The sequence below is a fragment of the Miniopterus natalensis genome, chromosome 8 (genome assembly GCF_054644295.1).
Source record: "Miniopterus natalensis isolate mMinNat1 chromosome 8, mMinNat1.hap1, whole genome shotgun sequence".
Taxonomy (NCBI): Eukaryota; Metazoa; Chordata; class Mammalia; order Chiroptera; family Miniopteridae; genus Miniopterus; species Miniopterus natalensis.
The window spans coordinates 82399759-82423070 of NC_142088.1; the positions used below are offsets into that span (position 1 = coordinate 82399759).

Consider the following 23312-nt stretch of genomic DNA (forward strand, 5'->3'; position numbering starts at 1 on the left):
AGTCATTGATCGGCTGCCTCCTGCAGGCCCCCGACTGGGGATCGAGCCCGCAACCTGGGCATGTGCCCTGACTGGGAATCGAACCCCAATCTCCTGGATCCTAGGTCGATGCTCAACTGCCGAGCCACACCCGGCTGGGTGACTGTTCATTTAAACATTTGGTAGAATTTCCCAGTAAAGGTATCTGAGCCTAGAGGTTACTGTTTGGAAGCTTTTAAATTATAGATTCGACTTATTTAATGGTTAGAGGACTATTAAGATTGTCTATGGTGGAGTTTTGGTAATTTATGGTTTTGAAGGCATCGGTCTATCTTACCTAGGAGACTGACTTTATAAACATAAAGGTGTTCACAGTACTTTCCTATGCTTTTTGTGGCTGTACATTAGGTTGTAATACCCTATTTCACTCCTGATAGTCCTGATTTGCCTTTTTCTCCTTTATCTTTCAGTCTTGCCAGAGATTTAATTTTAATAATCTTTTTTCAAAGAACCAGCTTTTGTTATATTGATTTTATTCATTTTCTTTTTAAAAAAATGTTTTATTGATTTTAGAGAGAGGAGCAGAGAAAGATACATCAGTGTGAGAGAGAAACATCAATCGGCTGTCTCCTGCACGCTCCCTAGTGGGGATCGAGCCCACACCCAGGCCTGTGCCCTGAATAGAGCCGGCAACCTCCTGGTGCATGGGACAATGCTCGACTGAGCCACACTGGCCAGGGCTTGATGTCTTTTCATTTTCACTGATTTCTGCTATCTTTACTATTTTCCTCCCTGTATTTGCTTTGAGTTTATGTTGCTCTTTTTATAGTTTTTGTTGTAGGAACTTTGAGATATTTCCTTGTGTGTAATGTAAGCATTTAGTGCTATAAATTTCCCTGTTGGCACTTCTTTAGTTGCCTCCTACATATTCTGATTATGTTGTACTTTATTTTCATTTTCATTCAGTTTATGGATTTAAAAAGTCTCTCGAGACCTCCTCTTTGACCTACTACTGAGAAGCATGCTGTGTAATTTCCACGGTTTGGAGGTTTTCTTGGTTATCTGTTAGTGATTTCTAATCTGATTCCACTATGGGAAATGAAGATACTCTATATTATTTCCATTCTTTTAAATCTGTTGAGGTTTGCTTTCTGATCCAGGATACTGTCTATCTTTACATGTTCTGTGAGCACTTGAGAGAACATGTATTTTCTGCTGTTGTTCAAGCGTATAAATGTTTATTAGATGTTGTTTGTGGTGTTCAGTTCTTCTATATCCTTGCTGACTTTCTGCCAAGTACTTTTATCAATTGCCGAGAATGGGGTGTTGAGGTTCTCACTATCACTGCACATTTGTCAATTTGTCTTTCAGTTCTACTGTTTTTGCTTCAAGTATTCTGAAGCCCTTGGTTTTTGTTGTCTCTAATTTTTTAAAAAGTATGCAATGTTCTTCTGTTTGTAGTAATTTTCTTTCCACTGAAGTCTACTTTTATTTGATATTAACATAACTACTCTTGCTTTTAAAAATTTTTCCATTGCATGTATTTTTCCATCTGTCAATCTACCAGTGTCAATGTATTTGAAGTTTCTTATAGACAGAACACAGGCGCATCTTTTTTCCCATCCACTCTGCCATTCTGTTTTAACTAGTATGTTCAGACTATTCACATTTAAGGTGATTACTGACATGTAAGGTTAAGTCTGCTATGTTGTTATTGGTTTTGTTTGTTTCCTGTGTTTCTTGATCCTGTTTCTCTTTTCTTTCCTTCCTGTGAACCACCTGACTAATTTTTAGTATTTCATCTTGACTTACTTATAAGAATATGATTTTAAAGCTTAGGCAAAGCAGTTCAACTAAGGTTTAACAGTCAAGACACTAGGCACAAAGGTGATTAATATGTACATACCCAAATAGAAGACTTAGGAACTATTAACATTTTCAGTTGCCAAATTTCCTTTCTTGATACAGTTATGGTGAGTCCCAATAAGCAACAAGAATCTCTTAGTGTGGCTTAAAATGCTACCAAGGAAACCTTTAAATGTTTTATTGCTATGATATGGAATTCTTGTGGCATGAGATGTTTAGTGGTTCATATCCTGCTTCCATCAGCCAACATTCTCTAACTTCAGAAACCTCACCCTCTTTTCAAACCTCAGGGTATAGTCGTGAGGAAGAAAAGCTGGAAAGTGTTGCCACCTCTGTACTTCCAATCAGAGAATGAACTGCCAAGGACCTTCACCCCTGCTCAGAGACTTAGTCAGTACCACCCAGTTCTAACTAATCTTGACGCTACAAGGAAATCCTCAGAGAAGTTTCCAAGGAGAATTTATATGAGGAAATGGGAAATATGACCAACTCTCTGCAAACTTCTTTGTGCAATGACTATATTTGAGATTAATAACACTTAAAGTCTATCAGTACAAATATTTACAAAGTACTATCAGCCATTTTTATTACATGTTGGCTTATCAAAATGTTACTCTTAAGTTCAACAACAACAAAAACATTTACTGAGGGCTTTCCCCAGGCTACTGAGTTACACATACGTTAAGTAAAAGGTGGCCCCTTAGAAAATAAAACTTCCTGGGGCTTATAATGCATGTACAACTGAGCAGCCGAGGAATTACTATGGTTTATGCCAAAGAATCCAGTACAGCTCCTTCCACAGCTACGCTAAGGGTTGAGGAGGTCACCTACCACCACTCGAGCTGGTAGCACATGAAGTTCACTAAAAATAATGTTGTCACTTATTCATTAGACTGAGTTTCCAATAAAGCACACATAACTTTCTCAGACAAAATATCATTTTCCAAATTTTATACCCAAATGTACATTTTGCCTAAGTTAAACACTAAAGTTTCAAGATTTTATAACAAAAACTTTAGCTTTTTCAGAAACTGAAAAATTGTGCTTCTGTCTATTCTACTGTGATTGTAATATAGGCAAGTGAAAGACCAATTTCACGCATTAATACTGGATGTTTCTGGGGGAAGCTAACCTTTGACCCGGACATCACTGTATCGCTGAAAGTGGTGGTAAGCAGCTTTCCAGGGGTTCCGATAGTGACGGAGCAGAGTAATGGGAGGTCTTGGACGCACAGGGACGTACCTCACGCCTTCTTCATCTATTGAAGAGGGAACAAAAAGACGAAGTTAAATAATTTACTGCTTATTTAACACAATCCTCAAGGCACAGTTCTAATAAGTGAGCCATACGTGAAATCTGACTATGTAAACAGCTTCAGGGATCAACTCCCGAGTTAAGTGGGAAAGCGTCACAGGACAATAGTTAGTCCATAGGCCCTTACCAATGAACTCCTTGGGAGGAGACTTGCGCTTCTCAGCCTTCACCAAAAGACTCTTGGCAGTGGACTTCTCATCATCAGTGCTGTTTGTCTCCATCATATCCCCTTCTTCTGTAGAAATCACATGCTGTTGCTTTCGAGGCTTTTTCCTTGGGGAGGCACCAGGTGGTAGGTCGCTTGTAGGCAGGGAGAGGTTGTTAGCCAGCAATGCAAGAGATGGTGACATAGTGCTGGTAGCCAGTGGAGGAACTGCTGTTGTAGGAGAAAGAGGGCACACGTGTGTGAGAACAAAAACATGTGGAAAGCTTCACCTGATTTCTACCAATGAACACGAAGTAGAAACGAGAAACATTGAGTTTTCCTTTGTGCCCAGCACTGTGCTAAGCACTAACCGTGGCAGAGGCTGCCAACTGCTTCCCAATACCTCACACCTTCACTTCCTTGGAGACCCTCACTTAAGAAGGTATGCCCATGACAATTCTAACTACCAATCTGTACTTAGTCCCTTCACCTTTTTCAGTCTCCCAACCCTTCCCTTTGGCAACCATTAGTCTATTCTGTTTTGTTTAGTTTCCACATATATGTGAAATCTGTGGTATCTGTCTTTCTGTGACTGACTTATTTCAGTTAGCATAATAACCTCTAGGTCCATCCATGAGTCCGTATCTTAACTGAGCTCTCAACAGCATGTGACCCAGCTGATTATTCCTTTCTCCCTGAAGTATCTGTCCTGGCTTCCAGGACATCACATACTCCAAATTTTATTCTTTCCACTCTGGCCCCCTCATTTCATCTCCTTTGTTTGCTGTGCCTCTTCTCCCTCCTCAGAAAGTGCAGTGCCCTAGAGCTCAGTCTACAACTGCTTTTTATCTGTAATCATTCCTTAAGTGATCTTATTCAGGCTCCTGGCTTTAAACATGAACTTTATATACAATAACAGCTCCCAATTTATGCCTGCAACTTCATTTTCTATTCCAAAAGGCAGGCTCATAGATCCAACTGCCTACCCGATGTGTCCATTTGGAGGCCTAACAGATGCTTCAAATTTATCATATCAAAAACGAACTCTAATCTCTCCCTATAAAATGTGGTCCTTCTGCAACCTTCCCTATCTCAGCTGATGGCAATTCCATGCTTCCAGTTACTGAGACTAGACACTGATCCTCTCTCACACTCAACATCCAATCCTGAAAGAAACCCTGCTCCACTTTAAAAGCATATCTATAATCCAATCATTTCGTAATACTTCTGTGGCTACGACACAGGTTGAAGCCTTCATCGTTCCCTGCAATTTGTGCAATAACCTCTAAACAGGTTTCCCAAATTCCATCCCTCTTCCCAGTCTTTTCTGTACACAGAAGCCAGAGCAGGCGATAAAAAAACAGAAGTGACTTCAAGTCCCTCCTCTGCTCAAAACCCTCTAACAGCACCCCACCAGCCTCTGCAAAGCCCAGGTCCTCACAACGGCCCCTAGCTCTCAGTCTTGACCGTTTCTCCTGTCCTCTACCATTTATTCTCGCACTTAGCTCCACCTACTTGTCCCTCTGCTATTCTCTGAGACACCAGGCATGCTGCTACCTTAGTGCTCTCTTGGTTTGGAACGCTCTTTTCCTAGGACTTCACCTCTTTAATGTTTCTACTCAAAGATCACTTTCTCAACAGGCCTTCCCTTTAAAAGTCTTTTAAATATCCCAGCTCCAGCCCTAACTTCTTTCTCTTATTTTGTCTCTGCTCTATTTTACTGTTTGTCACACCTGCTAGAGTGTAAGCGCCCAGATGATGGAGTTGTGTTTTTTCCACTCTGGCTCTGTCTGTATTTCATAAACTTCTTATAATGAATGTTACTCTTGTACTTATGAAAAACAATATCCACATTAAATTAAAAAAAACACAAAAAAGTCAACCTCCAGTGATCAGCCTTTTACAAACCGAGAGTTTACAGCTGAGAAGAAAAAGAGGTAATGAATAGTTTTAAGACTTTACTAATCACATATTAAGTTTATTTATCAAGAGTGTATTTTCTTTTTTTAAAAATATATCTTTATTGATTTCAGAGAGAGGAAGGGAGAGAGGAAGAGAGAGACAGAAATATCAATGATGATCGGCTGCCTCCTGCACGCCCCCCACTGGGGATCGAGTTCGAAACCTGGGCATGTGCCCTGACTGGGAATCGAACCACGATCTCCTGGATCCTAGGTTGATGCTCAACCACTGAGCCACGCTTGGCCAGGCAAGAGTGTATTTCAACAACATAAATCTTACTTTTTATTGTGTAGCAAGGTAACAAAAATTGGCAGGGAATAAATTGTAAATAATCAGTACTTAGCTATGATTGTATCCTCTTACATGGCAATATTTTCTTTTTGGGGAAATACTTTCTTAATGAATAAAGAGGCTATATTGAAGGATATGTAAATATCCTTGGGGAAATAGTAATCTTTTTTTTTTTTTAAATCCTCACCTGAGGATATTTTTTCCACTGCTTTCAAGAGAGAGGGGGAGGGGGAGAGATAGAAAGAGAGAGAGAAACATCCATGTGAGAGAGACACATGGATTGGTTGCCTCCTGCATGAAACCTAGACTGAGGCCAGGGATTGAGCCTGCAACTGAGGTATGTGCCCTTGGCTGGAATTGAACCCAGGGCCCTTCAGTCCACAGGCCGAAGCTCTAACCACTGAGCCAAACTGGCTAAAGCAAATAGTAATCTTTTCCATGATTTTGGTTAAGAAATAAAATTATAAAACCAGCAAAGTAACTTTAGTTTTCAAACGGCGTTTCCATTTATTAAACAGTAGTAAAATGCAAATTTAAAATGAGAATGGAGAAGTCAGCATTCCTGGCTGAGATTAACCAAGTTTGGACTCTGAGGAGAGTTAGGAAAAGGGGAAAAAGCAACTGCTCATAGAGTATCCTCTGAATGAACGTACCAGAAACTGGCCTCATGATGTCCACTGGTTCTACTTCTTCTTTAACTTTTATCTCAGGTACAGGGGGGCCCAAAATAGAGGAGGGATTGCCACCTACAGCTGCTGATGGCAGGGGGGCAGCTGCCATGGTAGTAATGGGTGGAGTGATGGGAACTGCTCCAGGAATGGTTGAGAGGGCGACCGCTGGTTGTGATGGGGGACTAGCTGCTGCAATCATGGTTGGAATGGTTGGTGGAGGCTGCTGAGCGGTGGGAGGGACTGCAATGGTGGGCTGATCAGTATTTTGATTGGACACAGTTTCCATGGACACAGTGACTGGTGTGGCCATTGATACGTGGATTTCTGACTTAGGTTTGGCACTGAAACACAAAAGCAAAGGTAATGTAGCAAACAACAGAAAATTTCCTTAACCTGTAACATCTCAGAGAATGGATATTTGTCCAATTCTTTCTGTAAAACACACAGCAAAACTAAAACATTTCTTGATTCTAAAAGTTGAACTTTAAAGTTTTAAATGGAATTAGTTTTAAAAATATCCCCTCCTTGCCCCATCCACTATGTTTTGTAAAGAAATCAAAGTCCAGTCATCAAAAAACCACCAATTTTCATTATGTTGTGCATTTCCCTCCCAGAATTCCTTAATATGTTGTCTTAGGAGGCTTTTTGATTGATTACAATTATATTCATACTTCATACGTAGTTTCTCTTATAAAAGAGGAAACTCATGCACATAGCATAGATACAAAAGAATACAAATTAAAAGTAATTTGCCTCTACACACCCAGCCCTCTACCCAGAGGCACCACTGTTTAAATTTTCCAGTATATTTTACTAGACATACTTCAGGCATCTAAAGGAGCTACAAATACAATGTTTAAAAATGTATGCTACTCTTTCAGTTTAAAAAAAAAAAAAATTTATTTTTAGAGAGGAAGGGAGAGGGAGAGAGAAAGAGAAACATCAATGTGAAAAGGAAACATTGATCAGCTGCCTCCTACATACCCCCCACTGGGGATGGAGCTGGTAACCTGGGCACGTGTGCTGACTGGAAATAGAACCAGCAAGCTTTCAGTGCATGGGACAGCACCCAACCAACTGAGCCACATCAGCCAGGGCCTATTTTTTTCAGTTTTTAAAAAAATGTTTGTTTTTATTGACTTCAGAGAGAGGAAGGGAAAGAAAGACTGAAACATCAATAATGAAAGTCATTGATTGGCTGCCTCCTGGTCACCCCCAACTGGGGTTTGAGCCAGAAACCCAGACATGTGCCCTGACCAGGAATCAAACCATGACCTCCTGGTTTATAGGTCGATGCTCAACCCCTGAGCCACACCAGCCAGGCAGCTTCACTATTTTTTCATTTCCCATTATAACTGACAGAGTTATTTTCACAAATGTTTTTAAAATTCATATAATAATCCTATTTCCCCCACATACCGATTAAGATCACTTCGCACAGTTTCACTGTGCATTTTTTTTTATTTTACATTCCTACATTAGGGTGCAAAGTCATCACCCCAAGTACGCTTGTACATCAAAGTCTTGGTTCCTGCTCTTTCCTCTGGCTGACACAGTCAAAGATCAGGGAGCATACAGCTCCCTCCTTCCTGCTTAAACCTCTGGTGAGAGAAGCCTTTCCATAACATCATCTCTTCCTCCCATCAATTTATATTCACTTTACACTGCTTTTTATTCACATATTTGTTATATTTTTACACTCACTAGAAAGTAATTTAGTCACGCTTATGTAATCCAGGATTCTAAAACAACACTTGACACACACTAGGCATTCATAACTTTTTCTGAATGAAGTTTTATGAAGTAGGTCTAAAAATATTAACATGGTAAGCTACTAGTGATGTAAGTAAGATACAGAACTATCAATCAGCAAGATCTTGTTTTTAAGGATCTGTGAATCTATCTATAAGTGTATGTAGAAAAAGATGTGGAAAGATACTTAACAAAACTGTAACCAATCAACAATATTCTGGGGAATGGGATGGACAAGGTAGGTGAAGAACAGACACTGATTTTCACTTTATACTTTAAATATTTTTATACTGTCTCACTTTTATCCAAAATAATTTCACTTTTGGAGTTAATATGATAAAGAATAAAAGCATATATTAACTATTATCATAATGCCATTTATGACAGCAGCAGAAATAACTGCGTGTTTATTATGACACAGATTCTAAGTACTTTTTAAAGTCCTCACTCAAGGATATTTTTTTTCATTGCTTTTCAGAGAGAGTAGAAGGGAAAGAAACATCGATGTGAAAGACATACATCAATTGGTTGCCTCCTGCATGTCCCTGACCAGGACCAGGGATCGAGCCTGCAACCAAGGCACCCTTCAGTCCGAGGGCCAACGCTCTAACCACTGAGACAAACTGGCTTAAGGCTCTAAGTACTTTCAATGAGTCATTTCACTTAAATAGGTAAGAATCTGAGAGCTAAATGTTAAACATATGCCCATTTCATAAATGAAGCAAATGAGGGCTAGAGAGGTTGCAAAACAGGCCATGTAGCTAGAAACAGCACATAAAAACAAGCAAATTATGTGAAATTCATCACACTCATTAGACTCTTCCCTCCCCAATTATGTGTTGTTGTAGGCGAGAGATAACATTTAAGTGCTCACCCTGCAGGCCTAGGTGACCCGGATGTGCTCCGCATGGAGCTCTCCACTCTAGGACTACCTACTTCAGGAGGCTGAGGAGGAATGAGGGTTTTCCGAACTGCAATTCTGAAAGAGACGAGACAAACCCAAAAAACAGCAGTCCAAGGGTATTAAAGATAAGAGTACACAACACACATTTCCTAGGCATACCTATAGCAAAATAAAAGCATTACACTGGTTAAGTATTTTTAATGACTTTTTACATTTTATCAAAGTAATATAGGCACGATATTTTTTTTAAAAAAAGTCAAGTAGTACTAAAAGACTTCTAAAGGTGCCATCTGGCATTGCTGGGTCCACTCACCCATCTGTGGTAGGTTTCTTCCGAAGTATACTTGGGCGGGGAGATGAGCCCTGGGCTGGAGTGTTGCTGCTGGCACTCTGGCTGTGGGTCTGCACCACGGTTGTTGCTGCTGGAGCAGCACTAAATGGACTGCTAATAGGGTTAGCTACAATTGTGGCTCCATCTGCCAACACCACTGCTGGAAGACCAAGAGGGGTTTGGCCAGAAAAGAACAATGAAAAGAGAGAAACGAAAGAAACATTACTAAAATATCATGTAAGGCAAATGAAAGCAATCAGACTACCAGAGTCAGACCATCCATGTTGTGATGATCCAATTTCAAGAAGAAATTGGAACATAATGTTCATGTGCCTAAAAGCAGAAGGCAGAGTAAGAGAAGTTACTCAGTCTACTGATGCATGATCAATAACCATTTTTCTTTGCTCTATAATTATTAATGAATAAAATACATGAAGTGCATAGTATACTTCAAGAACTCTGTTTTTGTAAAATGCAACCACATTCAATGCTAAAAATGGTACCAACATTCCAGTCTATCTTAATTTTACAGCTTTACACAAACTCTCCTAAAAAATATTAAATGGAATGAGAATATTCCTATTATAAGGTGAATACGCTCGCTCAACGAAGAGTTCTTTTCACAGAATATTCCTCACCATATGCAAACAGCAATAAAGCTGTTTATGTATGTATTTTTAGTATCTCATGTTACAAAGTAAAAATGAAAACAGAGGAATTACCTGAGACAAGCCAGCAAGTAGCAGATCCAGAATTTAAACCCAGTTTATCTCTTTTCTCCACACCAACTTCCATGCAAAAAATTAAAATTACCTGAAGTTTTTCCTTCTGGCGGAGGTTGCTGAGTACCCACTGATGCAGGCTGAAGTCCTTGTGTGCTGATTGGGGTTGTTGAGTGAATTCCCTGGGTGCCGATTGGTGCTGGCTGTATTCCTGGGGTCCCAATGGGGGATGGCTGTATCCCCTGTGTACTGATGGGCGCAGGCTGGATCCCTTGAATATGTCGAGCATGAGATGCATCTACTGTCATCAACTGCATGGGGTTCAGGTGAACTGTAGATGCCACCCCAACACCAGTCTGAGCTGTTATAGCAGAGTTTGGAGCTTGAGCTGAAACTAAAAATGATGCAAAAACTGACTACAATATTAGATTTGATTAGACACAGTCCACGTAAGAAAAACACAAAAATGAAAACGGGATTCTTCCACTGCACGAGATCTAAATCCTCACTTTAAAAGAACCATGACAGTCCTGGCCCATGGGCCTCAGCAGTTAGAGTGCCGTCCTCGGCCCTGCACCGAAGGTCTGGGGTTTGATTCCTGGTCAAGGGCACGCACCTGGGTTGCAGGTTTGCTCCCCAAATGCGCAAGGTCGGGGCAAGTGTGGGAGGCAACCAACTGATGCCTCCCCCACCTGCCACTCTCTCTAAAAATCAATGAAAAATATCCTGGAGTGAGGATTAAGAAAAACAAAACAAAACAAAACAAAAAAACAACAACAAAAATCACTACATAAAACTATATGCTGAGGTTTTCTTCTCCCCTTACTTCATACCAATTTGATACGATCTTTTTGCAGATTACTAGAAATAGCATTAAAACAAGAAAAAAGCAATCTATTAAAATTCCAAATATGAGCCTGGCAACTGTCCTAAATAATTAATCTAAAACTTATGAGATACATCCATAGCTCCCAAGTCAAGAATAGTTATAATTTATAGAACCACTAGCACAGGGGTTTCTGGGAAAGAAAGAAAAAAGTAGTCAGGAGAAGGAGAAGAAGCACGTTTCCTTTCCCATCAGGCGCACACACCATTTGTGTGTGTATTAAAAACAACAAAACGGAAAACAAAAGCACTCTCAGGAAGCAACAAAAAAGAAGACATTTCTCACTATTTCTGGGAAGAAAACAAACACAACTTTTCTTCTCAAGTTATCAAAACAATCCAGAAAACGGCAGCGACACCCTCATGTTTTACAGTAGCTAAGAGCGGAAATGACCTGAGTGCTGACAGGTGAACAAATCAAGAAAATGTAACAGATAGACACAGACACACAGGAATATTATTCAGCCATAAAAAGAAGGAAATCTTGCCATTTCCAAAACAGATCTTGAGGGTATTATGCTAAGTGAGTAATTTAGGCAGAGAAAGACAAATACTGTATGAACTTACCTATATGTGGCATCTAAGGAAAAACAAAAACACTCCCAAGTTCACAGACAGAGAGAACATATTGTTGCCAGAGGCTAGGTGGGGAGGGGGGGAGCGTGGGGGATGTGAAGGGTGGGTAAAATGGATGAAGGGGGTCAAAAGGTACAAACTTCCAGTTATAAAATAAGTAAGTCATAGTGGTGTAATGTACAGCATGGTGACTGAATTGCATATCTGAAAGCTGCTAAGAGAGTAGATCTTAAAAGTTCGCGCCCGGCCGGGTGTGGCTCAGCGGTTGAGTGTTGACCTAGGATCCAGGTGATCGGGGTTCGATTACTGGTCAGGGCACATGCCCGGGTTGCGGGCTCGATCCCCAGTCAGGGGTGTGCAGGAGACAGCCGATCAATGACTCTCTCATCACTGATGTTTCTATCTCTCTCTCTCTCTCCCTCTCCTTTCCTTTCTCTGAAATCAATAAACAAGTATTAAAAAAAAGTTCTTATCACAAGAAATTATCAAGTCATTATATTGTACACCTGAAACTAATGTTGTATGTCAATTATACCTCAATTTAAAAAAATATAACTGAAAAAGTTTTATAAACCATAGGGAAAATTTTTATTATGAATGAGGAAAGTATAATGAATAGTGCGTGTATACAGTTACTGCTATATTGTAATTCTTCCCTTTTGTAAAATAAATAATCCACAGAGCATTTTGAGCTTCTTCCTGAGAAGTGTGCCTTGTTATTTCTGTTCATTAACAGTTCTGGGTCATTTGCCTGTTGCAGATCATGCAGTCCAGTCACCATCCCACACCTTCTCCACGTCATCCTGAAAACACTGCGCCCTTATTCACCCTGTGCTGCAGCCCAAACTGAACCACCTCGTTCCAAGCAGATTATATACTTTTTATATAGATATATATATTTATATATATCTTTATTGATTTCAGAGAGAGGAAGGGAGAGGGAGAGAGAGAGATAGAAACATCAATGATGAGAGAGTCATTGATTGGCTGCAGCCCGCAACCCGGGCATGTGCCCTGACCGGGAATCAAACCCCGATCTCCTGGATCCTAGGTCGACGCTCAACCGCTGAGCCACGCCTGGCTGGGCCAGATTATATACTTTATTCACGGACAGAAATGTGGTCTTCTGTGATCCCACCATGACTGTCCTATCCATTCTGAGAGATGCTTTCTAAATAGTACTTCCTTTAAGAAAATCATTCCTGACTCCCAACCCCACCATGTCATGTAGGAATAACCTCTTAACTCGGAAGCACATGGCTTTGCTCAAACCTCTCTGGGACTTAGTACTTTGTCTATTATAAGATCTATTCATGTCTTAACTTCCTTACCAGACTCAGCTTGTTTAAAGCAAGATCTGTTGAAGGATCAGCTTTAAAAATAAAGCCTGGCATAGGACCTTACATACAGTAGGGTGTCAATAAATATTTGTGGAATTAATAAACGCATGAATGAATAAATGACTGAAATGAAAAATACCTCTGAAATGTGAAATTTCAGGAACAATTTGAGAGGGATCAATCACTTACGAACTATAGATTCTGTACATATATTCATAATTACATATTCATATCTATATTCAACTAATACCTAATGAACCAACAAGATTCCATCTTTATAAGCAACCAGAGACCTTGGACAACTATATCATCAACTACGTACTAGAGTAATCCGGTATTTGGCAAGATCAGAGCCTATTATGTACAAATCTTCCTGCTCTCTTCTTGATTTGAAAAACACCTTTAAAATCATTCAAAATGAGCCACTGAATCCACAACAGTTAAAAACAGGACAATGTACCCGGTTGGAGTGGCTCAGTGTAACCTATGAACCAGGAGGTCGGGGTCTGATTCCTGGTCAGGGCACATGCCCGGGTTGTGGGCTTTATCCCCAGCTGGGTGCCTGCAGGAGGCAGCCGATCAATGACTCTCATCATTGATGTTTCTCTCTCTCTCTCCTTCCCTCCCCTTCTCTGAAATAAAAAACAAAAACCAAACAACACACACACAAAAGAAAATAGGACAATGTAAAGCTATTTACTAAAATTTCCCTTCAGTTGTGTCCACCCACGTACAGATTTACATTGGTCAGAGAGACTATATTCCCTCTCATCTGCAACAACAACAGTGCACATATTGGTACTGGAAGAAATGAAGTGCTGTTGCTTGTACTATTCATTTTTCTGTGTCAGTATCCATCAGGTCTACTGTAGTGGTAAAAGATGATACGTGTAATAATAATGTTGAAAAACACATGATTGGCAGGATACCCAACACTTCTGATAGTGCTAGTATAATAGATTTTTACAATAAATATAATGCTAGCTCAAGAGACACTGCTAGTGGCTGGTCAGGTGGCTAGTACTCAGAGAAATACATATTGGTCACAAGTTACCTTCTGCAGAAAGGAAAAATGACTGCATTGCTAGAGAAGGCCAAGGTAGTAGATGAAGGAACATGATGGTAAGTGCTGCCACTGATAAAAAGACTTAGGAATGTTCAGCAATAAGCATAATTCTTCTGGCAACAATCAAACATTATTTTATCTCTATAAAATTATTAATAAAGAACATGGCTATGAATGTCCTTTAAAAAAGATACTAGGTTGATGTACAGCAAAACATGATACAATATTCAGAACAATTCAGCTATTTTTCCACATTAAAGATAAAAATTAAAATAAAACTTGGAGAAAGTTTTGTTTAAACACCCCCAAAAAAACCAATATACAAAAACCAATGCAGAGTTGAAGGAATCCGTTTTTAAAGTGATTTCAATATAATGTTTCAAAGTTTCAAAGTCTAAAACTACAATGGAAATATAAGTCATAATACAACTTAGAATTTTCTTTTTTTAAATATATCTTTATTGATTTCAGAGAGAGGAAAGGAGAGGGAGAGAGATAGAAACATCAATGATGAGAGAGTCACTGATCAGCTAGCCTGCATCCCAGGCATGTGCCCTGACTGGGTATCAAACCCCGATCGCCTGGATCCCAGGTCGACGCTCAACTGCTGAGCCATGCCCGGCCGGGGCTAACTTAGAATTTTTATGTATCCACATTAATAACATAAAAAGAAGCAGGCCAAACTGATTTTAGTATATGTTTATGATATGTGTTGTTTAACCCAATATATCCAAAGTATTATTATTTAAAAATATAATCACTATATTAAGACATTTTACATTCTTTTCCTATACTATGTCTTCAAAATTCAGGGTCTATTTTGCTTTTAAAGCACATTCTCAATTCAGATATTAAATTTCTATTAGAAATCTTGGATTTGTATTTTGATTCCATAAAATCTACATTTTGAAAAAACAGTTTCATACCAGTAAGTTTTTCCAAACATATTTGAAGTTTCTCTAATTTTAAGTAAAACAAAAAATGCAGCTCTTCATTTGCACATGTGACCCTGGCTGCAGCCCTCATCTGCATAGCAGAAGGGCAACATTCGCAAGCTAGACAATCTGGCTTTCTTATGTCTAGAGTGAGCTGAGGGTCCTACAGGAAAATATCACACAAACGCTAAAGTTTAAGAATTGTTTTCTGGTGTGTTGAAGGCCTGGGGGCAGGGAGGGGTGCAGGACGGATGGGGGGGTAGAGGGGGTCAAGGGGGGGGGAAGGGGGACATCTGCAATACTTTCAAAAATAAAGATAAATCAAAAACAAAAAAGAATTGTATTCTGGATTATCAAAAAAAATTATAAGAAAGAACGGTGAATGTTTAGCACAACTGGACTAACATTAAAAAAACATCAATTATCCCAACAAGAGAAGCCCTGTAAAAGCACAGCTTTATTTGTTTTAACTGCACTACTATTTTAGGGTATAACAAAAATTGTTAACATAAACATAATTATCCTCAGGGATAATTATGCAAATATCATGCAAATATCACTAACAATAACAACACCCTTTTTATAGAACAAAAAGATGGTAAATTAAAATGTTAAAAGCTTCAGATTTTAGCATGATCTGAATTTGAACACAGAAGCTGGAGTAGTTAAACCCATACTAAAAATACTCAGTGATCAATTTCTATCTCACTGTTTGAAAAAATTAAAATGTTAAAAGTCATCTTAACATTGGGGCTCCTACCTGGATACTGTCGGATGGTGGACACAGAGCTGGTGATTGGGGTGTACGTGTGTGCAGTCAGTGGGTATGCAGAAGGTGGGTATGTTGGCAAAAAGTACTGGAACTGAACAGGAACAGACGGTCTGTAGGTGGACCACAAATAATAATGAACGAAAATGGTCTATTTTCTTCTTTACCTTCAAATGATCCCCCCCAAGTCTTCTCACACTCATAACTGCCACACCAACATTTCCCATTGTATCTCAAACAATCAGAATTAGACCAAAGAACACAGAACTACAGAGTAATATTTTAAAATAAATGAATATTATAAATAACTATCAATAAATGTAAAACATATATGGAATGATTATTAACAAAACTGACTAAAAAACCCCCTTAGTAGTGAAAGGTCTTCCCTGCTCAATTCCACTTGAAAGACTCTAAACTCAAGATTGTTTTTACTGGCAAATTTTATCAAACATACACAAAACAGGTAACCTCAAGCTTACACAAACTGATTCAGAGACCAGAAAGAAAAGTGACCTAATTTACATTCTGAGGTTAATATATATAGCCTTGATATCAAAACTGGACAGAGAGAGTATGAGAAAAGATTATAAACAAGTCTCACGCTCTACACTGAAACAAAAATTCCCAAATAAAACTGAATCAATTACTATATAAAATTAAACACATCATGATCAAATAAGGTTTATCACAGAAAGATAAGAATGATTTGATATCAGAATTTCTATTAATGTTTTAGATATTAAAAATTAGAAAGGAAAAATCATTTGAAACTTTGCAGAATATACACAAAAGTATTTAATAGCAATCAATACTTATTCATGATATAAATGTCTAAGAAAACAGGAACAGAAATGAAACTTTGTTCCTCAAACTGAAAACAGTATCTACAAAAATCTATAGTGAAATGTCAGAGAATTCCTATTCAGGTAAGGAACAAGACAGGGTGCTCACTATTTCTGCTATAATCAATATCATATTGGAAGCTCTAGCCAACAACGTTAAGTATACAAAATAGAAATGAAACAAACTCCCTCATCCCTTAAAAAACTGTCCGTATTTGTAGATGAAATAAACATCTATACAGGAAATCCAAAAGAATTTACAAACTTTTAGAGCTAATAGTCATGTTAAGCAAAAAGGATAGACATGGAATATAGTGAAACCTACAAGCATTCCTATACACCATAATCAAACAAGACAATTTAAAAATGATCCAATCCTGTCCGGCAGGTGTGACTCAAGTGTTTGAGAGTTGACCCATGAACCAGGAGATCACGGTTAGATTCCCGGTTGGGTCGCATGCCCGGGTTTCGAGCTCCATCCCCAGTAGGGGGTGTGCAGGAGGAAGCTGATTGATGATTCTCTCTCTTCAATGATGTTTCTCTCTCTCTCCCTTTCCTCTCTTCTCTCTGAAATTAATAAAAACATACATACATATATATATATGTGTGTGTGTGTGTGTGTATATATATATATATATATACACACACACACACACATATACATACAATCCCGAAATGACTTCATGAGCAATGTACCATGTGCTCACTGTGGGAGAAGAGAGATGCAAATATGGAATGGGAGAGGTAATGGGGTTGAATTAGACGTATACGCAGGTACTAAATAGTTTTTTTAAGTGTTATGTACTTCTTACCTCTGCCTGCTAAAAGGGCCTAGAAGAAATGACAATGTGGTAACAATAAACAGAGCTAATGCCTACATCTTGGTTTCTAAATGATGAAAAGGGACCAGGGCTCCTTGGAGAAATGGCAGACTCCTGGGCTAAGACAAAGTTTAGGAGGAGCTTGGGGGATCTTACTGTAGTGGGAAGGGCTAGAATGACCAGGACATGGCAAAACCACAGGAACTAGTCTGAAGGAGCTCCCAAGGACTAACCCAGAGACAATCTGAGCATTAAAATAGATGACACTAGGAGACTGTAGTAATGAGTAAAACCAAACCCATGAGCCTATGCTGATTCTAAAAAAATAGAATACACAAAATAAATGGGAATAGATGAGAATATGTCTTTACATCAAAATGTCAACTGATAAATGTGAAAGAAGTGACAGAAAAAGTTACTATTTTGCAACCATCATATTGCAGCTCGCAACTGATTCAGCCAAGAATCATCGGTAAACGAACTATTGAGTGAAAGTTTATTAGGGGAAAGGATATTTATAGCCTCAAAGTATTTCCATACAGATTGCTTATTACAAAGAAGGAAAATATCCCTTTATAGTAGAAAAATATGGCAAACATCACCTTCACTAATTAATGTTGACCTAACTAATGAGACGACCGAGTATCATGAGGTGGGATGTAACAGGAGTAGGAAGAACACATCACCCAGGTGGTATCACCGCAAACACGCACCGCCTGAGTCTGTGAGCAAGCAATCTGGCAAGCTCAAATTGAGTATTCTACAAAAAATGGTCTTTCTCTATCCTTTAAAAATGTCAACGAATGAAAAAGAATACAAAGCTAAAACACTGTTTCAGGGATAACCGTATTTTCAGAGTTAAGTAAGAGAGTGCCCGTGTTCTTCAGAGGTAAAAATGGAAGTACTCAGTGATAAACGTAATAATGCTACAACCTTTACTACTCTCAAAGTAAAACACAAGAAACACACAAAACAATGGATACTAAGAGAACATCAGGAGAATCGCTGAATATAGAAATTTTCATAAAACTAAGAGAAATACAATGTATTATTTTCAAGAAAATTTGAAAATAAGAATAATTACACATACGCCGTATTTGTGGGACATTTTATATCACTGAAAAATCAAAACAATGAAAGACACAATGAGGCAGTGTAACTGGCATATTTCCTCCTACCTATTGTCACTTCGAGTTTCCATGGCCACAGGGTTTGGAGAGGCCCGATGTCCTGAAATGGGAATCAGGCTACTTCTCTCCGTGGGGTAATCAGGCTGGATCCTAGGAGAAGTGTGTGTAATCTGCTGAGGCACCACCTTAGCTACAAAAAGTAAAACCAATCACATTACTGCTCATACGCTTTCACTGGAAAGCCAAATCATTCTTGCCCTGCAATAATCTTAATGCAAATAATAATAAGTAGTCTGGGTTTTTAGTTTTAATCAAAATAAAAAGTGAAAGATAAGTACATAAGGTTCAACTAAATTATTTCAATCTAATAATCCACTAATATATTCACCCTGTTATTTGTCAAAGCAGGGTTCAACATTAATACTTTAACAAAAATATCAGCAACCAGGCTCCTTTCCCCTGACCTGGCTTCTTTGAGACCTCCTTTTTTTTTAATGTAGTAAACTTTTTATTAAAAAACAAACAAACAAACAAAATATATATAGAGAGAGAGAGGGAGAGAAAGAGAAATGACAAAGACCTTAGATTCTACTCCTTAACTGGGTCAATGACTAATTAGTAACATGCAGCTAATTAGTATTGAGTAGATCATTTTAATTTCCAAGTCTCAGTTTCCTCATCTATGAGGCCTTCTCTAGGTTCACTTAATTTTGAATATCCTATCACTTTATCTAATACTTTATAGCAAAATCAAAATAAACATAGTTTTCAAATTTTATCTGAGGCTCAAAATTTGCTTTTCTGTACAATTTGCAATCAAAGTTTGTTTAGAAGGTATAGCTGAACTGGACACACTTTACAGTTCTTAGAGACCTGTTAACTCTGTTCCTGGGAATTTTCAAAGAAAAGCTGTGACCTCAGAGATAGATAGGGACAAAGATTCCATCTGTTTAAAGACTCAAATTACACCAGTGACAGGCACATAACCACTAGAGACCAGGATGACGCCACCACACTACCCAAATTGCAACACATCGAACACCAAAGGTAAGCAGCACAAACCCACCATGCACCTAGCTACTTCCTGAGGGTGGCAGCTTAAGTTTCTGCACGATGATGGCTGAGATGCCCCATTTGAACACAGATGATGGCATCTATTTGGCTAATGTAGAGAGAAGCTGGCATGGCACATTTTCCATCAGTAGTAAGTAGAGTATTGAGCGGAAAACAACTAAGCCTGGTTTTTGTCACCGTTCCCATAAAAAGCAGGAGAAAATAATACTTCCAATAAGAATGCAGCTGCCGTTCGGCAAGATAACTAACCAGCGGTTGGTAACTAAACACACTCCAAAATCTATCTTTACTTTTTTTCTAATTAAAAAAGCCACATTCTCAATTATTAAAAATAAAACTTAAGAAAAAACACAATGCAGAAGTCATAAGTTGGCCATAATGCTATCTCCAAAGATAATTACGTTTTCTGAATGCTGTGACTGTCTGATTCTACTTTTTTGTAATTCTAAGACCACTGTTATGTGTGGGCCAAAGTATGGAAAAATTAGGATGGTCTTCTATTGGAAATGAGCATTCATTAGAGGCGAAAACCCTATGTTTGTCGTTAGTCTTTTTTCTCCTGACTCAATACGTTCTTATTAGTAATAATGGCTGAATTCAATATCTAATCTCACCTGGAGAAAACCAAGTGTCATCTGGAAAAGATCACTTAGGTGATTTTAACATATCCCCTATACTCAAACCTGAAGATCAATGCTGTAGGGTTAATGTCAAGTTTCCCTTCTCAACCTTTGTACATGGATCCTATTATGATGTAACAAAAAAGTATTTGTGTTACTATAAAAGAGGAAAACAAAACTAGAGCATAAACCTGACTGAACTTAGACGAAGCCAATCATATTAAGATGGCAGATGTTATATCTGTTTGGATACTTCAGTCAAATGATTTTCATATCTAGAATTGTGGTAAATGGTTAAAATTCAAAGATAAGTGAGCTGGGGAGACACAGAATACAATACTACAGTTAGCTTAGGACAGGTAAAAAGTTGGTAGTTTCATCAAAAATAAACAAACATGGTTCTGTTTCCTGGTACTTTTATTTTTTAATTTTTATTTATTAATTTTTAGAGAGAAAGGAAGAAAGCGAGAAGAGAGAAACATAGATTTTGTTGTTCCACTTATTTATGCATCATTGGTTGGGTCCTGCATGTGCTATGACCAGGGACTGAACCCACAACCTTGGTGTGTTGGGACAATGCTCTAACCAACTGAGCTACCCGGCCATTTCCTGGTACTTTTAGTGAGTTGAATTCCACAGTGTGATCTCTTAGGAAGATACAGTGACATTAACAAGAACTAATCTCGAAATAATTTTTCACAGAAAAGGGTCAAGACAAAACCAGAGAGCCCCTACAGGACACATTGGTCTGATTGTCTTCACGGCTGCACATTCCCTAGCTCAATTCTGGACTGAAAAATTAAACAAATGGGCTTGGCTCTGATGTTACAGCACTGAGGAGAAGTGATGACAATTGTAAGTATAGCCAGAAATTGGTGTCATCACAATATGAAAAATCAATGATCTTTTTCAACAAATGTGCACTGCTGCTGAAACCACACACATTAACACACTTTTCACAGATGTGAACTGACTTCAGAGGGATATGAGATGAGGGAAGTTCGGTGGCAGGTTGTTGTGAGCAGTAACAGGAGAAAGACCTGGCAGCAGTGTCCTCTCTGCTAAATGTCTTCTGTAGTAGCTTAGTACCAATTTAAGGGCTGGCATGGCCCAGTCATCTAAAAGAGTAAGAGTTTCCTGGGTCCAACCATTATTCTGGAAGTGTCCTCAAAGTCTGGTAGGAGGCTGTGGTGCTGCAGTCTGCCTTGCATGTGAAGCAGGCAAGCAGGCAAGCTGGGAAGAGATCAGGCCAGGGTGGCAACACAGAACGCGGGAAGCCACACCTCTGGTCTGGTACGTCAGTTTGTCTTCTGACACAAAGCAGTCTTACTTTGGGAGTGGAGATGACATGCTCATGCTTCTGGAACTGAGGAAAAGGTAACACTGGAAACCAAAACCTGTGACTGGAGGATTGGAGAGCTGTCTCATAGGCCATAGTCCGCTTTGGGAGCTGACAGTGAAATAGCAGTCCCAGGGCAGATGCTGGCAACCTGCGGCCTGTGAGCCAATGCTGCCCAATGCCTGCTTCTTTGAGGCCTGGGAGCTACACATAGGTGCGCACTTTTAAATGGCTGGGGGGGAGGGGCATTTTGTGACACAGAAAAATTACATGAATTTCAAATTTCTGTGTCCATCAAGTCTTACTGAAACATAGGCATGCCCACTTGTTTACACACTATCCACTGGTGAGTAGTTGTGGCACAGACCTATGTAGCCTGCAAAACCTAAAACACTTACTACCTGGTCCTATGGAAAGAGTATGACAACCCCAGCTACAAATGATTCAAGTCTGACTGCCAGAAACTTTTCAAATATTTTTTAAATATTCAAAGTATACACATATTTAAAAGGGGGAATAAATGAAGCCTAGGAGAAATTTTAGAATGGTTATGAAGTATCTTGAGGCAGCACTCAGATGAAAACATAGGGTAATCAGCCTGGCTCAGTGGTTGAGCATCGACCTAGGATCCAGGCGATTAGGGTTCGATTCCCGGTCAGGGCACATGCCCGGGTTGCAGGCTCAATCCCCAGCCCAGATCAATGACTCTCTCATCATTGATGTTTCTATCTCTCTTCCTCTCCTTTCCTCTCTCTGAAATCAATAAAGGTATACTTTAAATGAATAAAAAATCAGCAAGGTTTAAAAAAAAAAAAGTAGGGTAATCAACTTGAGGTTTAGCCATCTTGCCACTGTTGTATCGCCCAAAGATTTTTCCTGAACAATCTATCAGTGTACAAGTTCTCTTCATTCCGGATCTTTGCTTATTTGATTTTCCTGCTGCTCTTGTGGCAGTAAAGTTAACTTATTTCTTTAAAAGGTACACATAAAAGCAGTAAAGTTTGATGAATAAGGAAGTTAAAAGCAGAATTAAAATAAAGTTTACTTTGAGCTCTCAAGAAGTATTCCTCTTTTCCCCTACTGTCAATGCTAATTCTGTGTGACAAACATTAAAAGTTAAATTCACTGCTATTAAAAATCAGTACTACCCATCTATAAGAAGAGCTGGTCAGAAGGGGCTGAAAACCCCCTTTTAAGTTTGTCTGAAGGGTGTACAGCACTTACCAACAGGGATGTTCGAGGTGGTCACAGCAGTAGCATGGGACGAATGTGAGGGCATTGTCATGGTAACAATTGTACTCGTGGGAGCCTGTGTGTGTGACACAGATCCTACAAAGGGAGGAAAAACCAGAAAATTCTTCAACAATGTCCTCCCTGGACACATTATAGATTCTCAAAAACCTGAGAAAAGCTCTCGGGAAAAGAGAATTTTTACAGCCTATTCTTTTTCTCTGACTGAAGCTGGGAAAGTATTAACCTACCACTTACGTTTCACGCTTCCCTACAGAAAGAAAGAGCGGGGACGCTGACTTACCGGCTGTGGTTGCAGAAGAAATGGTGTTGGTTGCCAAAATAGGTGCTACTGTCGCTGCAGCCACTGGAGTGCCAGTGCTGAAGATAGTTTTCTGTGGGGAAAACCCAGAACATAGAGTTATAAATAAGAGCACTTGCCACTCAAGCCAGTTCAAAAGCAATCACTGCCTTCAATATTGCCAGGGTCTTAGCAAGTTTTGCGCAATTCTCATTTTAACCCACAGAAGAATCGTAAAGATGGTTCTTCACCTCTGGTTTTACCTGAGCCATGGTATGAAGCTGCTGTTTTGGCGTCCCTAATGCAGGGTGGGATGGCAGTGTGATTCTTGTTGTTACATCCCGTGACTGGGCAGGACGCTGAATACTAATTGCTGCAGATGGTGGATGCTGGATAGACAAAGTTGGCCGACTAGAAAGACAGAAAAGACGTGATGATTTACAA

At 39.2% G+C, this 23312-nt stretch overlaps 1 protein-coding gene across 9 annotated transcripts in view; it reads right to left on the reverse strand.

Annotated features, from left to right (window-relative positions):
* Nucleotides 1-23312, reverse strand: part of SAP130 (Sin3A associated protein 130) — a 58119-nt gene that overhangs the window by 9324 nt on the left and 25483 nt on the right. For 7 of the 9 annotated variants that reach the window (XM_087819946.1, XM_016201694.2, XM_016201690.2 and 4 more), the window contains 11 exons: nucleotides 23132-23279; nucleotides 22872-22962; nucleotides 22562-22666; nucleotides 18353-18494; nucleotides 15500-15621; nucleotides 10029-10331; nucleotides 9198-9375; nucleotides 8855-8959; nucleotides 6211-6569; nucleotides 3287-3535; nucleotides 2978-3103 (listed from right to left, as the gene is read on the reverse strand). In XM_087819946.1, coding sequence (XP_087676072.1) covers nucleotides 2978-3103; nucleotides 3287-3535; nucleotides 6211-6569; nucleotides 8855-8959; nucleotides 9198-9375; nucleotides 10029-10331; nucleotides 15500-15621; nucleotides 18353-18494; nucleotides 22562-22666; nucleotides 22872-22962; nucleotides 23132-23279 — 1928 coding nt within the window. The remainder of the gene's footprint in view (nucleotides 1-2977; nucleotides 3104-3286; nucleotides 3536-6210; nucleotides 6570-8854; nucleotides 8960-9197; nucleotides 9376-10028; nucleotides 10332-15499; nucleotides 15622-18352; nucleotides 18495-22561; nucleotides 22667-22871; nucleotides 22963-23131; nucleotides 23280-23312) is intronic. The other 2 variants (XM_016201693.2, XM_016201691.2) reach the window with 2 other exon arrangements.